Source organism: Uranotaenia lowii, chromosome 3, assembly GCF_029784155.1.
Source record: "Uranotaenia lowii strain MFRU-FL chromosome 3, ASM2978415v1, whole genome shotgun sequence".
NCBI classification, from domain to species: domain Eukaryota; kingdom Metazoa; phylum Arthropoda; class Insecta; order Diptera; family Culicidae; genus Uranotaenia; species Uranotaenia lowii.
Window position 1 is genome coordinate 176,095,471 of NC_073693.1, and position 14,366 is coordinate 176,109,836.

At 34.6% G+C, this 14,366-nt stretch overlaps 1 protein-coding gene across 7 annotated transcripts in view; it reads right to left on the reverse strand.

Moving 5' to 3' along the window:
- The window catches only part of LOC129758585 (G protein alpha o subunit), a 180,247-nt gene that overhangs the window by 107,456 nt on the left and 58,425 nt on the right, over positions 1-14,366 (reverse strand). For 3 of the 7 annotated variants that reach the window (XM_055756126.1, XM_055756122.1, XM_055756127.1), the window contains one exon: positions 8,175-8,217. In XM_055756126.1, coding sequence (XP_055612101.1) covers positions 8,175-8,217 — 43 coding nt within the window. Of the gene's footprint in view, positions 1-8,174; positions 8,218-10,167; positions 10,777-14,366 lie in introns of those variants that run through there. The other 4 variants (XM_055756121.1, XM_055756125.1, XM_055756124.1 and 1 more) reach the window with 4 other exon arrangements.

The window sequence follows — 14,366 nt, forward strand, 5'->3', positions numbered from 1 at the left end:
TAATTTTGGGTGAGGTTCTTTAACGAAAATGAAGACTTTATACAGGATACGAGCGTTTTTAGTGGAAACAGGGCAAATATTGCTCAAGTTTCTTAATCAATTTCGTGACGAAAACTCTTAATTTTATCTTCCTTGTTCTAAATTTTATATGATAGACCCCAATACGTGAACAAAGGATCTGGGGGAACCGTTAAATGTGCTTTAACTACAATGATGGTTTATCTTGTTTTTCATTTTTGATTTGCTTGGTTCCGCACTAATATCCTATAAAACACTCACAGAATCGTCTCCAATTGTTAGCAAATGAATGTTTTTCGGCGAAATTGAGCATTCATTTAAGAGAAAACCAACATTTTTGTGGAATTTCGCTTTTTTCGCATATAAAACCCCCTACTCTGTGCCCAACAGACCTTTTGAATGTGTGTGTAGCAAAAGCCCTATTGCTGATGGCTTGAAAAGAAAGTTTGTTTTTATGGTATCCTTTCATGCGGGTTGCTAAGTTTTCCAATCGAAAAGCGAAGCGACTACCCGGATTGGAGCGTTTCTCAATAAAGGGCCGATTGCTGTCAAAAGAAAGCTTGTCAGTTAAAAAACGTTAGATTTTCGTTCGATTTTCTGGACCATTTCCCTGCTGCTCAAAGCAACGTCGAAGACAAGACCTGACAGTTCAAATCGGTCCAGATTTGGTTTGAATTTGATCAGTTTTTCTTGGCCGGGATGAAAAACAATAGTCGCGACGCGTCGCACACAGGAGTATTATGGGTATAGCACCAAACCGAATAGCGACAGCAGGACTAGCGACGCTTTTTTACTAGCGAGATTCCTGTCATTTGCAGGTTTGTTATTCTTTTTTCAGTCCAGTAGGCGATTTCAATGTAGTATTCGAACATTGTTTACGTTATTTACTGTACATTTTCCCTAGGTCATCAATCGCATGCTTCAAGTTTCCTAGGAAACTCGCGATGCGTCGTTATTAATTTCAACGTCGCGACGTATGCGACGTGTCGCTAGTAGGCAAAGCTGCTTTGATTACTAGCGCTCATATTTTGAATTTTTTCTGCATGCATAATATACAGAACAAAGGTTGGCGAAAAGTGTTTTGTTTTTTATTTTACTTTCAGTCATATGTTTGAATATCTTCGAATGGATTGACAGTTGATCACCTGTCTTTTTCCAATTGACGTCGACCAATTTCTACCAGGTTGAAACGAATCCTCCTGCCGAGCTGGATCGGTTTTGACTAGTTTCAACTTACTTCATTGAACAACGGCCCTTAGTTCATTTGTGCTGCATAGCTTAAAACATTTATAGGCTCAATTTCATGGAGCTCCTGTGACCCATTTTCTAAAACTAAAAGATTTGCTTCTATTTATAGAGATTGCTCTATGACTGTATAATTATTTTAAACAGCTGAGCTCTAAAAAATAAACGTTCATTCTGCAAACAAAAATTTCGAAATTAATTTGAATGAATACTCGAATTAAGACCCGTAATATCCAAGAGTTTTCTTTGTTAAAATTTAAAAATGGAGTATATAGTTTTTGAAATTCTAAAAAAAATTCGGCGACTTTTATAGATGTTCTACGATATGAATCTTTATGGAAATGTACCATAACTTATAATTCATAAGGTAAATAAATTATCAACAATAAGCTCTAAAAAACAATTTTAAACTTTAATTTGAAAAACTTTTATTTTCTTGAACAAATGATTAAAATAAACATGGCAAATTGAAAGGATTAAAAAAAAATGGTGACAAATTTTCCAACTTCAACATTGAAAATATCACGAGTGCGTAAGTATGCGGAAGTTTTTTTTTTCATCTGTATATGGTTCTTGAAGTTATGAATTTTCTCATGATGTTAAATTTGTGGCTGGAAATATAAACTATAATATTTATTTGACAAAATAAAGCTTTGAAAACTACAAACAAAATAAACGGTTTTTTAAAGCTCCTTATACAATATCTGAAACACTTTTTGCAACCACTTATCCTCAAATATAACATTATAGCACATTATAGTATTATTTTCAATTCTCCGTTTCAAAATTTGTTTTAAGCCACTTCTAAATCCAATTTTTATATGGTTTGTTGTAAAATTTCAGTTGATAAAATTATTGATGTTCTGTCAGCCGCTGTTCTTAACAAAATTGAATACTGAAAAACTGACTGGTACATGGTGTCAAATGTATTCAAGAATCAAATAAACATTAATATCATAGTAATAGCACTGATCACAATTTATCGATTTGCAGCTCGAAATCACCCTCAGAGAGCGCTGCGATAAAAAAGATGATATTATGGATAGAAACGTCAAGCTACATAGTATTTTTTTCAAAACTAGGAGGAAAATTGTAGACTTTCGGTCTTCAAAGGTTAATTACTCAAGTTTAAACTTTAGAATAAGGTAGAAAAAAGTGAACTACGCAATCGTGTATACTTTTAAAACCCGTGTATTAGCTTATATTCGTTGATTTTCAATTGGCGAAAAACTTTGTAGTGCCACAGTGCAATTGCGTGGAAAGCCTGCCCGGAATCAGATTTTTTCCAGTTTAGATCACAAGGATTTTCTTAGGATTTTCTTAGGATTCTCACTGGATTTAATGTGATTGATCGTAATATTAAGCTAAACAATTTAAGAACATCGAAAAGGCAATCGCAGAGAAAATAAAAAGCCTCTTTCTGAAATGTTGTTCCATTTATCTGAGCTTAAGCTGAAACGCCAGAGATGGAAATAGCTTTTCTTTATACCTCTCCAGTGCTTTCAGCAGAGTTTTTAACAAAAGTTAATTTGAACATAGCTAGAGAAAAAGTTTCAACTTAAGAACATCAGTGTAATGATTTTTTGAAAATTATATCTCAAATTATAAACAGTAGATCTATCTTGAATTGGCCGAACATAATCTCTTACGTAGTCGAACAAATTAATCAAAACCGTTATCTATCGAAACAGCTCCTATATAATTAAATCTAAAAAAAATTAAAGTTGAATTTTGTAGGAATAAACATGAAAAACTCTATTTTTGCACGCGAAAAGCATTGAAATAAGTTATTTACTGATTTTCTTACAATATCCTGTCATTCAAATTATCTGAAATTCGGCAGTTCAAAAAAAAACTTTGGCCAGGTTTTTGGGTGAAATACTCTTGTGTTTGTCGTCTAGTTTCGAAAAGTTCCACCGCGGTTTCAATCGTAGCAATCATATAGTTTTTTTTATTTGTCATAATTTTTTAAACTTGCATTTTCGACGGAGAGCGAATCAAATTTCCTTCTAAAACTTTCTCAGGTAAGTTTGTTTAAAGCATTGTTAAGAATAAAAACAATTCTCTAGGCAATCATCCCTAGCGGGGACACTTCGCAAGGCCAGCAGAACATGAGTTATCTAAATCCACTTCATTTACGGCGTCCGTCATCTGAAGGTTCTCCCGGATCATCATCAACTACTTTTAATCGAATGTTTCGTTCCGAAAGCGCATTTATGGGATGAATAAACCCAAAAGGCTTAAAATCCCAAATAAAACAACAAACAACGAAAGCGCATTCAATTTGGAGGATTCATGGTCCAAGCAACACAAAGCTGGGTGCTAAGAATGGGTAGGAAGATTGTTCGATGGAAAGCATCGGTAAACCAATCCAGATTCTTCGAGTTAACGCGAGGTTGTTTACCTTCGGAAAAATGTTTTGTTTCAGTGATATTTTATATTTTTTTTAAATGTTATGTGTTACGTAGATGTTGAATAAAATAAATTTAATACGAATAACTTGAACTTTTTCAAAAATCCAAATAGTTTATAAATTTACGATGCTTGGATTCAGAAAACGAACGTATTTTGGTTCGGAAGCGTCTAGAAACAGACTGGGATCTGACCAATTTTAGTCTGGAATCGGACCAAATTTGTTCTAGAAATCCAGATCAAATATGGTCTGGCAAAAACGGACCAATTGTTTTATCAGTTTGTTTTTGGCATCGCGTCGTTAGGATACTTGTGTCACCAGGGGACTAAATTGGTGGTCCGAATTTGGATGGTTTTCTGGTCTTTTTTTGGACCGATCACAGGTTGAAAGAACCGAACGCTGACCGATTTTTCGATCTGAGTATATTCAAAATACTATTATGTGTATAGAACCAAACCGAATAGCGACAGTTTTACTAGCGACACGTTTTTACTAGCGAGATTCCTGTCATTCAGATGTCACATAACAAACCTATTCTTTTTTTTCAGGCCAGTAGGCGATTTAGTTATTATGTGTATAGCACCAAACCGAATAGCGACAGTAGGACAAGCGACGCTTTTTTACTAGCGAGATTTCTGTCATTCGCAGGTTTGTTTTTCTTTTTTCAGTCCAGTAGGCGATTTCAATGTAGTACTCGAACATTGTTTATGTTATTTTCTGTACATTTTCCTTAGGGCATCAATCGCATGCTCCAGGTCTCCTAGGAAACTTGCGGTGCGTCGTTATTATTTTCAACGTCGCGACGTATGCGACGTGTCGCTAGTAGGCAATGCTGCTATGATTATTAGCGCTCATATTTTGGATTTTTTCTGCATGCATAATATTTACTGTAGTCTCCTAGGAAACTCGCGCTTCGTCGTTATTATTTCCAACATCGCGACGTATGCGACGTGTCACTAGTAGGCAAAGCTGCTATGATTATATTAGCGCTCATATTTTGGGTTTTTTCTGAATGCATAATATTATGTTTATAGCACCAAACCGCATAGCGACATTTTTTACAAGCGAGATTTCTGTCATTCGCAGGTTTGTTAATCTTTTATTCAGTTCAGTAGGCGATTCCAATGTAGTACGCAAACATTTTTTACGTTATTCACTGTTCATTTTCCTTAGAGCACTTGTATCCGTGGTCTACTCTTGGGTTTAATTTATACAAGAATTGGACCAACAAAATTAGATCTAAACCAGTGAAAAAATAATGGCAACATCATTCGTAGTCTATTAACTAAAAATTTTCTCGTTCTGAATTCAAAAAAATTTTTAGATTTGGTTTATATCACCTCTAGTTTTGGTGATATGGCTTGTGGAAAATTTAATACTGATCAGTTTTGGGTAAAATCGATCATTTGGATCAATATGTGATCTGTAGATGAAAATAAACAAATAACAAATGATAAATAGTTTAGAATCCATTTATTACTCATTTTAGTGGTTTTGTGCCAACGTAAGAACTTATACTACACATATAATATACGGCGTATTACAGGACACGACACTTAACGTTCTTACTAACATAAAAGGATTTAAAATTACCTTTCTTGTCGACCGGTTTCGGGCTCGATGTTGCCCATCTACAGGACGATGTCCGACTGGTTACTCAAAAGAAAATCGCTCAAGCAATCAAGAAGAATAGGGGGGTACCGAAAACGATTGAGAAATTCGTAGTGAATTTGTCATCAATTCAACTGAGTGATGGTTAAAATGCCTTGTTGAATAAAGGGTTAAATTTTGCCGTGGCACAAGAAAATGCCCCAATTGCCGAGATAGTGAATAATATCGAGAGCGCTATACAGTTCCGGAATTTCCCTTCCAAAGCTGCCCTGCGCTATGATATTGCAAATTCACTTCAAAAGGCTTCGAGAAAAAAACGCCATTCAAAGCCAGAGTCTAGTGGTTGTGAAAAAGTTTTAGAACAACTGAAAAAGCGTGAAGTGGTTTTCACCCGGGCAGATAAGGGAAACGCCGTTGTCATCCTGGATAAGCAAGACTACGACACCAAAGTTCGGGACATGATTTCATCTGGGCCGTATGAAGAATGCATGTACAAAAATGGTAAGCCGAAAGATCCTCTCAACATGTTGATCGAGGTAGCAAACATCGCAAGGCAAAAAGTAGCGCTCCTGATGGGTGAAGTAAAATTAGAAAGAAAATTTCTAGTACCGAATCCAAAAGTAGCTTCACTTTACTGCCTCCCAAAAATTCATAAGAATCCCGTTGCCATGAGACCCATTTCTTCGAACATATGCACTCCAACCGAAAAAATGGCAGCTTGGTTGGTCGAAGAAATGAGAAAATACCCAGTAAAACATGGAAAAAGTGTCAAGAATTCGGTGGAGCTAGTTGAAAAATTGAAAAACTTCAAAGTGCGTCGAGGTGAAATCTTAGTCTCGTTTGACGTCTCCGCACTCTTTCCTAGCGTCCCCATTCCTGACGCCTTGCGCAGCCTACGTAGACATCTAGAACGACGCCGAGCACCACCAAACAATATAGAAGCGTACGTGACCGTAGCTGAGGTTTGTATGAACCAAAACTTCTTCCTATTCCGGGGTATAAACAAACCTTCGGACTAAGCATGGGGAGCAAACTTTCCCCTTTGCTAGCTGAATTGTTTATGAGCGATTTTGAACACGACCTCGAAAAAAGCGAAAAACTTTTCCCCCGAGTTTGGTGGCGATATGTAGATGACATCCTCGCCACGGTCAAAGAACGATAGTCAAAGCTTTTGAACTGTCAACACAGTTCGATAAAATTTACCGTGGAGAAAGAAATAGATAGAAAACTTCCATTCCTCGATTTGTTAATCTCTAGAAAAGATGATAGCACGGTGAAATTTGGGATCTACAGAAAACCAACATCCACCGATCGCTACATAACAGCAGACTCCAATCACTTCGGTGCTCAAAAACAAGCTGCGTTTCACTCCATGGCACATCGTTTATACAACATACCTATGGAAACCAGTGAGTTTAACAATGAAAAAGAAAAAATATTATCGGCTGCAAATCTGAATGGATACGACAAAGAATTTGTTCATAAAATTCTTCGCAAACACGAGAGGAAAAAGTTCCGGAATAATGCAACCACCTTCAAACCTGAAAAAGAAGAATCTCAAAGAGTCAGTTTGCCGTTCTTCCCACCACTGACTAACGATATTCGAAAGATTCTCTCTAACCATGGCTTGAAAGTTGCATACAAAAGCTCCAATACCTTAAAAGATCGGTTGGTGTCACTGAAAGACAAAGTCCCACCGGAAGAAAGATCCGGAATTTACGAGATTCCGTGTGAGACTTGTCCAGCAGTTTATATTGGCCAGACAAGACGAAAGTTTAAAACACGATTAAAAGAACATAAAAACGCTGTGGACAACAACAAAACCAACGAATCCAGCGTAGCCGCCCACGCATCGGAATCTAACCACTCTATAGATTGGGAAAAGATTAGTTTCAAAAAATGTATACGCAAAGCGTCACATTTAAATGCCTGGGAATCCATGTTCATAACAACATCTGAGAGGCCTTTAATGAACGAGGACGACCCGCCAATCATATCGCCTCTTTTCAACTTGGCCAACCAAAAATGATAAGACCATCCTTCGACGAATACTATGCAGTAGTATGAAGCTGTGTTAGTGTTTTTCTTTTGAGTAACCAGTCGGACATCGTCCTGTAGATGGGCAACATCGAGCCCGAAACCGGTCGACAAGAAAGGTAATTTTAAATCCTTTTATGTTAGTAAGAACGTTAAGTGTCGTGTCCTGTAATACGCCGTATATTATATGTGTAATCCATTTATTATTCTTCATTTAATCCAGGAAACAGAACTTGACTAGATGTTCTTGTTTCAGAGAAACAACTTCTTAAATCAAGTAACAATTACAATTAAAAAAAATGAATAGAAAATATTTAAACTATTTCTGACATCATTAATGAATGACTTCGAATATTTGAAATGAAAGATTTTAATTCATTTAACAACTTTGTTAAAGATTGTGAAACGATTTGTCTTATGGTTTTAAAAATATCAAAGATTGTATTTAGTTTAATTTTATTTTAATATTTAGTAAAAATTTCCGTTTTTGCAGATTTGGAAAGAATTAATAAAAAAAAACCTTTAATAGCTTTTTCTCAGAAGACAAAATTTCTCGCGATCTTCGAGAAAGTTGAGTTAAAACTTTTATTTTCAAAATAATGTAATGTTCTATAGTTTTGACCAAAAAAACATGCATTTAATGAATTTTTACCTGGAATTTGAAATTATTAAGCGCCCCAAAATAAATCAAAATTAGCTTCTCTTTTCTTTGCACCTCGGAAAAATATGAATTTTGTTGCCTTGTGTAATTAGATCAGGAACCTTTAGAATAAATGGATCTAAATTTAAACAAATGACTTAGGGAACAACCTAACGAAATCCAGTTGTATAAATTAAAAATAAAACTTACTTCATCTGTTTGACGATTGTGCTCTTCCCGGACTCTCCAGCTCCTGTAAAGATGTAAAGATAAAGATTTATATTTAGTAATCGATATATGCAAGTCGTATAAATAATGTTGGTTTGTTTGAAGATTTTTTATGGTTTGAACAATGTGTACAAGGTAACACAGATGCATGGCCGTTGAAACTGAGTAGGGAGGGGAGGAATCCTCCCATGAAGGTCCCGGAATAGCAAACGAAATATTCTTCTCTAAGCTCAAAGTTTTTATTGTTGTTCCAATATTGTTGCTCAAAGTTTTTAATTCTAAATCATTTTGATGATCGACTAAGGCTGTTCAAGAGTTAAAAGAGTTTGGTAGATTTAGTTTATTGAATTTGAGCATGAGATAAGGTTTTTGTTTGAAAAAAAAAATCATTCTATGCGTATCATATACGCTCTACCAGGCTATTGTGCAAATTCAAAGATATTAATCAACGGTGAAAGTAAGTTTCCTATTTTTTTACTTAAGGAATCATAATAATGGATAAAAATGTACATGTACATCAATAGTTTTAAGGTTGATGAGACATCAAATTGACGTCAGAAAAATAATCTTTCTCAGCAGTTATTTTTCAATTTACAAAAACATGCGATTTTCATCCTACTAAGAGAAAAAAGTAAATTGCAAAAAATTTAGTTTTTAATGAAAAATCAAATGAAAACGTTTGAAATTTTATAGTTCTTGATGTATTTATGATGTCATAACGCATAAAGCATCAATTGCAGTAGGTTTTGGTTTTGTACGAATTAAATTTTACCTTTTTTTCTGACGAAAATGTTTTCTAAGAAGAAGCATAAGGGTGCTGCATACATTTAGGGGTAAAAATACTACAAAAATTCTACTAGTTGAAATCGTAAAAATTTATGCTTGGATGGATGCAATTTTGAAATTAACATACGAATGATGTTAAACAATCATATTCCAGCACATGTAAACGACATTTAAAAGATGAATCTTTGACTTGTAACTGAATTATACAAATATTTATTTTGTTTTTATTTAATTGATGATAGTCCGAAAAATATTGTACACCAACAGGTGCCAACAGTGTTGGTATAGAATAATAAAAGCATCATGATGTTTGTAGGTGATATCATTAAACCAATACTTCATACATGGGTAAAGTTTTCTACGGCATCGAAAAATGTAAAAAAAATTAAAACACTATCTCACAATTTTTTAAATGAAGAGTTAATCACCGTAAATTTTATTTTGTGAAATTATTTTATAGGCTATATCGGTGAAATTTATATTCTTTGAGAAAGAATATTTAAGAATTGAAAGATTATATACGGATAGAAGACTAGAATAAGATGAAAGATGTTGCAATTGAGCGGAAGGGTAATTTTAATTTGAAAACTTTTCATCACATTTCTCACGGGCCTACTACCTTGCAGTGGTTGATACAGATAGAACTGTAGCAATCACCACACAATAGTAGGCCTAGCGTGGATACTATCTCACAATGTTAGAAACTGTGTCATAATCATTTTTAATCATTAAATGATAACTTTATTGCATTATATCAAAATCAAAATTTAATAAGTGTTGTGGTATACAAATATTGCATCTAATCCTGCTGTTGCATGATGCCCCGTTAAACGATAATGCTTTTAATTTTCGGAAGCTCAAAAGTAATTTTTTAGTTATTTACTGCTTGTTTGTATTAGTTTGTTATATGATTTATACATTTATCCAATAATATTTGCCTAAAGAAACCCATTAAACTTCAAGAGACAAATTATCACTTCAAATTTATTGTTACAAACTCTGCAAACTTTGGAAAGTAAATCCAAAAATAAAACTTAACAACAATCTAAATCGAACGCTTCCTGCCCTATATTCTCAAGTCAACGAGTTCAATCACGTTCATAAAGTTCCCAAAAAGACCACAAATATATGCACAATAAACTATACCAGATAATGGGACGCAGATAATCAGAGTTAAACTTCGTCTTACCGAGCAGTAACAATTTGATATCCTTCGCCGCCTGGATGCCATCCTCCTTCAGGTTTCGTTCGATGAGCCGGCTTCGTGCCGCCGCTGCACGTTCCTCTGCCGACTGTGCGCACCCCATGATCCGGATCGCTTCCGTGCAAAACGTTTTGGATGATTTAGTTGGTTCGGCCAAACAGCTTGGCCGAAATCACAGATCAAACGGAAAGTGGTTGGGAGCACGCTACCGTGACACGGTTTTGTGAACGTTGTCGTCGTCGTTTGTCGGTATGTTTATGCTGCTGCTGCTGCTGCTGCTGCTACTTTTCTATTCCGTACGCGTTGCTGGGGCCGTGCTTCGTGCCAAGTTGCCACTTTCAAACGATATTTAACAACACCACCACTGAGCAACTTCCGGAGAATTTGAGCCGTTTTTCAGTCGTATAAAGCACCACCAACAGTCTCATTGAGCAACAACAAAGCCATTATTGCATATCAGCCAAACATTCCTACATCCGGGATTGATATACTTTTCTGAGCGCACCCGATTTGTTGGTGGAGTCGAATCACAATGTTGGTTAAAATAAATAGGTAGGTACGAATCTCAAAGGATATCTGTGTGAAGAGCAAAGCGTTGCCTATATTTAGGGATTTTAAATACATGGGTCTCCTGGAAACAATACCAACTTCAACCAAGTGTGTTAAGTGGAAACCGGTTTTCCGGATGCATTGAAAAATTCTCCAGCAATATTGTTCGTATCCGTAGAATATTTCAAGTTAAAAAAAACTAAAGATATTAAAAATTAATAAAAAAAAATGTAAAACGATATACAACGAAAAAATATCTCATTTAAACAAAACATTAACAATAACGCAGTGCTACACTAAAATTGAGATCAACTTTGCTCTTCAATTTTTTTGATCATGAAAATTAATAAAACTTCCAGATGATGTTTTTCAATCAAATCAATAAGTTAGTTTTTGCATCTCGGAAAAGATGTACTGAAATCTGATGATTCGAAAATACAACATAGCTCATAAGCCGTTCACTTTTTGGACTTTTGAGTTTTTAAATATGGAAAAAAAACTGAGAAGCTTACGGTGTATGGCATTTATTAAAAAAATTCTGTTTTCAAAATTTCTTGAGAAAGGAATATCTAATTTAAAAAAATTAAATAAAAAATGGTATTTTTGTCTGTTGAGTGATTTTTGTGGTATACCTTAATTGACTTTATGCATTGTAATCTTTTGAGGAACAACCTTGAGGACTCGGTAGGCTGTGCTCGTAAGTGACAGGAATGTTTATTTAAATGCTGGAAAATTTAACTTTTCCCAAATACATTTTTTTTTCTAAAATTGCTACAAAACAGGGGTCCGAAAACAGATTAAAGGAGTTACATAAATACCACCTATTTCTTGGGGAATCTTGAAAGCAGCTAATCCCGGGATAATCGAGAAATCTTGCCTTCGAAACCTCAAATCTTATTCAGGAAACTGGTGAGTTCGTTCCCTTTTTCATCGCTGGTGCAATATCGATGTTTCATCGTACTGGTTTTTAAACACGGTACTGGTTTTTGATTACGGAATCTGGAGCAGATTCCTATCTTTTTAACCATTAGATTCTCAAAATTGTAATTAGTTACTATTGAACTCTTTAAAAAGTATCTATTTTCATTTTTTTTTTTCAAATATTATTCGCAGCGAACTAAATTGAACTGCAACATTTGTGCGACTTGTCAAAGTAATGTGTCGGAGTTCTACACGCTAACCGCGTTTCAGTCAACCTTTGTACGGATAACTACGACTGCAAAACATTGCACGAAATTCAATTTTCAATGAAAGGAATAAGATAATGAATTGGATTCGCGATTCTGTAAAAAAACGTTAAAGAATCAAAATATTTATTCAAACTTTTAACAATTTGTTGATTTCAAGTTTGTACGCTTGATTGATTACAAGCCCTTCGAAAATGCAACTGTTGGAAAATTAAATTTTAAAATCTTGAAATGCTATTAAAAATACAAAAGAATTACAACAAATCCATAATCAACGAAATCTCCCCACTTTATAACCAATTCCTACATGATGATATGAAGCGTTTGGTCGGGAGCTCTACGCTTCATTCCTCCCTTGTTCCTGTAACTTTTGCGTTTTTCATTACATGATTGCTGACACACGAATGCCACAAAGATGGGAAAGTTTCACTTATAAAACTTTAAAAAAATCACATGATTTATGCAATGCATGTTCTATTCATTTTCTCAGTTCAAATGAGGAAGTAGGCGTGTGCTAGAATAGTGAAGTTTGGAAAATGTGTGCTCCGTTGAAATTCTTCCCAAAAGTTTTGTTTTGTCAATACATATATTTTTTTTTTAATTCATGTGGACACTTATTTAAGCAATGTTGAGTTTCATTGTTAGAATAAAGTGAAGAAGCGATCATAAATCAGCTGGAGGATAATGAAGAAATTCGACGGAGCAATGGGATATTTTGGAAGCCTCAATTGAGCACTAGCAAAGCTGTTTCCATAGAAAATTTTCGGTGAGATCATATATCAAGATCAGTCTTTATAATACACGAAATGCATCTTTTAATGCTAGTCAAATACCATTGACTTATATTTTCGGCTGTGGACATTTTTCTCGCAATATACTGTGAATACAACTCAGTACAGAAACCGCCTCATAACAGAGACATTTGCGTTTTGCCACAATTTTCTAATCCGAATCTATTATTATACCGAGAAAGAACACAATTCTATTGTATATTCAACCAAAGATATTGACTCTAAACTTTTCATGGCCTTATATTGACCGCTGCACTGAATGTTTTCAAACAAAGTTAAACCAAAAAAGGATTCCCGTGTATCAAAATCTAGGTCAGGCAAATAGAAATTCGCTGCAGCATTTATGCAGCATTTTTTTTTTTACTTTTCGGCAAAAAACAGAGCACTTTTTGAAAAGAGTTTTAATCTTTTATGATAAAAACTTGTGCCGGAACCACATATTTTATAGTTCGTAGTCCACAGTTATCAGGAGTGCAGTTAAATTTAGTGTGCTACGCACTATAAAAACTAATCATAGGGCATCGTTAATATCAAGAATATAAATTTTAGATACAGATTTTAATACAGATTTTTGAGTTTTATACAATGATTTTTTGCCTCGAAAATACGGATTTTCATGTGGCAACGCTGGCAATATACGGTTCGAAAGATCTAAAGGATGTTTTTTTTTACGCAAAAGCCCGGAAAAAAAGAAATTCTTGACGAGACAAGAAAAAAATATTATGGGGTCAAGAAAATCTACCGTGGGAGAAAAAAAGTTATGGATTGAAAAAGACAAACTTTAAAAAAAAGTTGTATTATTTTGAAGAGAGGCAAAACGCACGCTGAACATATCAGCCAATATTTTCTTCGAAATAATGCAACTTCTTCATTTTTTTTTTTATACAAACGCACGCCACAGTCGTGGTAAAGTGTCTAAAATGTAATGTATTTAGAAAAAAAAATTAAATTAATTTATATCCCACGGTAGATTTTGTAGACCCCATAGTAACTTTTTCATATCTCTTCAATATTTTTGAACCTTGTATTGCTCATACATGTACATCCGAAAACCAAACTGCTCATTCTGACCTTTTTTTAAATTCTGTTTTTTTTGAGATTTTGATGCTTTTGCGTTATTAATCCTCTTCTCATTCTGGAAAATTTGGCCAGTATTGTACTGATTTAATACTGAAAAATAATTCCCGGTTTTAAAACTTTTTTCTCCCACAGTAGATTTTTTCGGCCTCATAGTGATTTTTTTTTGTTTCCTCAAGATCTTTCGAACCGTGTATTGTACATCTGTGGACACAAGACTAAGTCGATTTGGGGTCATTTTCGAATTTCTCAAACCTTGAGGCCTTAAAAAATTCTTTCTTGTTCAAAACTCGACCATGTTTTGTTGCAGAATGTTTAAGTAACGTTTACATAAGTAAACTTAAAATTTTAGGTTTTTATAGGAAAATTGAATATTTTGTACTGAAAACCAACATAATTTTTGTCTCTTCTGTGGAGCCGAGCCTACTAATGGTTTTTGTGCCAATTTATAAATTATCTAAAGAAAATTGTTCGTTTTCAACTTTTTCGAAGACCGAAACTTCGGTTCGGTTCCCTATGCACCGGAGGATCGGCGCGGGACCATTAATTAAAAAAAAATTAAAGCGGCTTACAACAATGC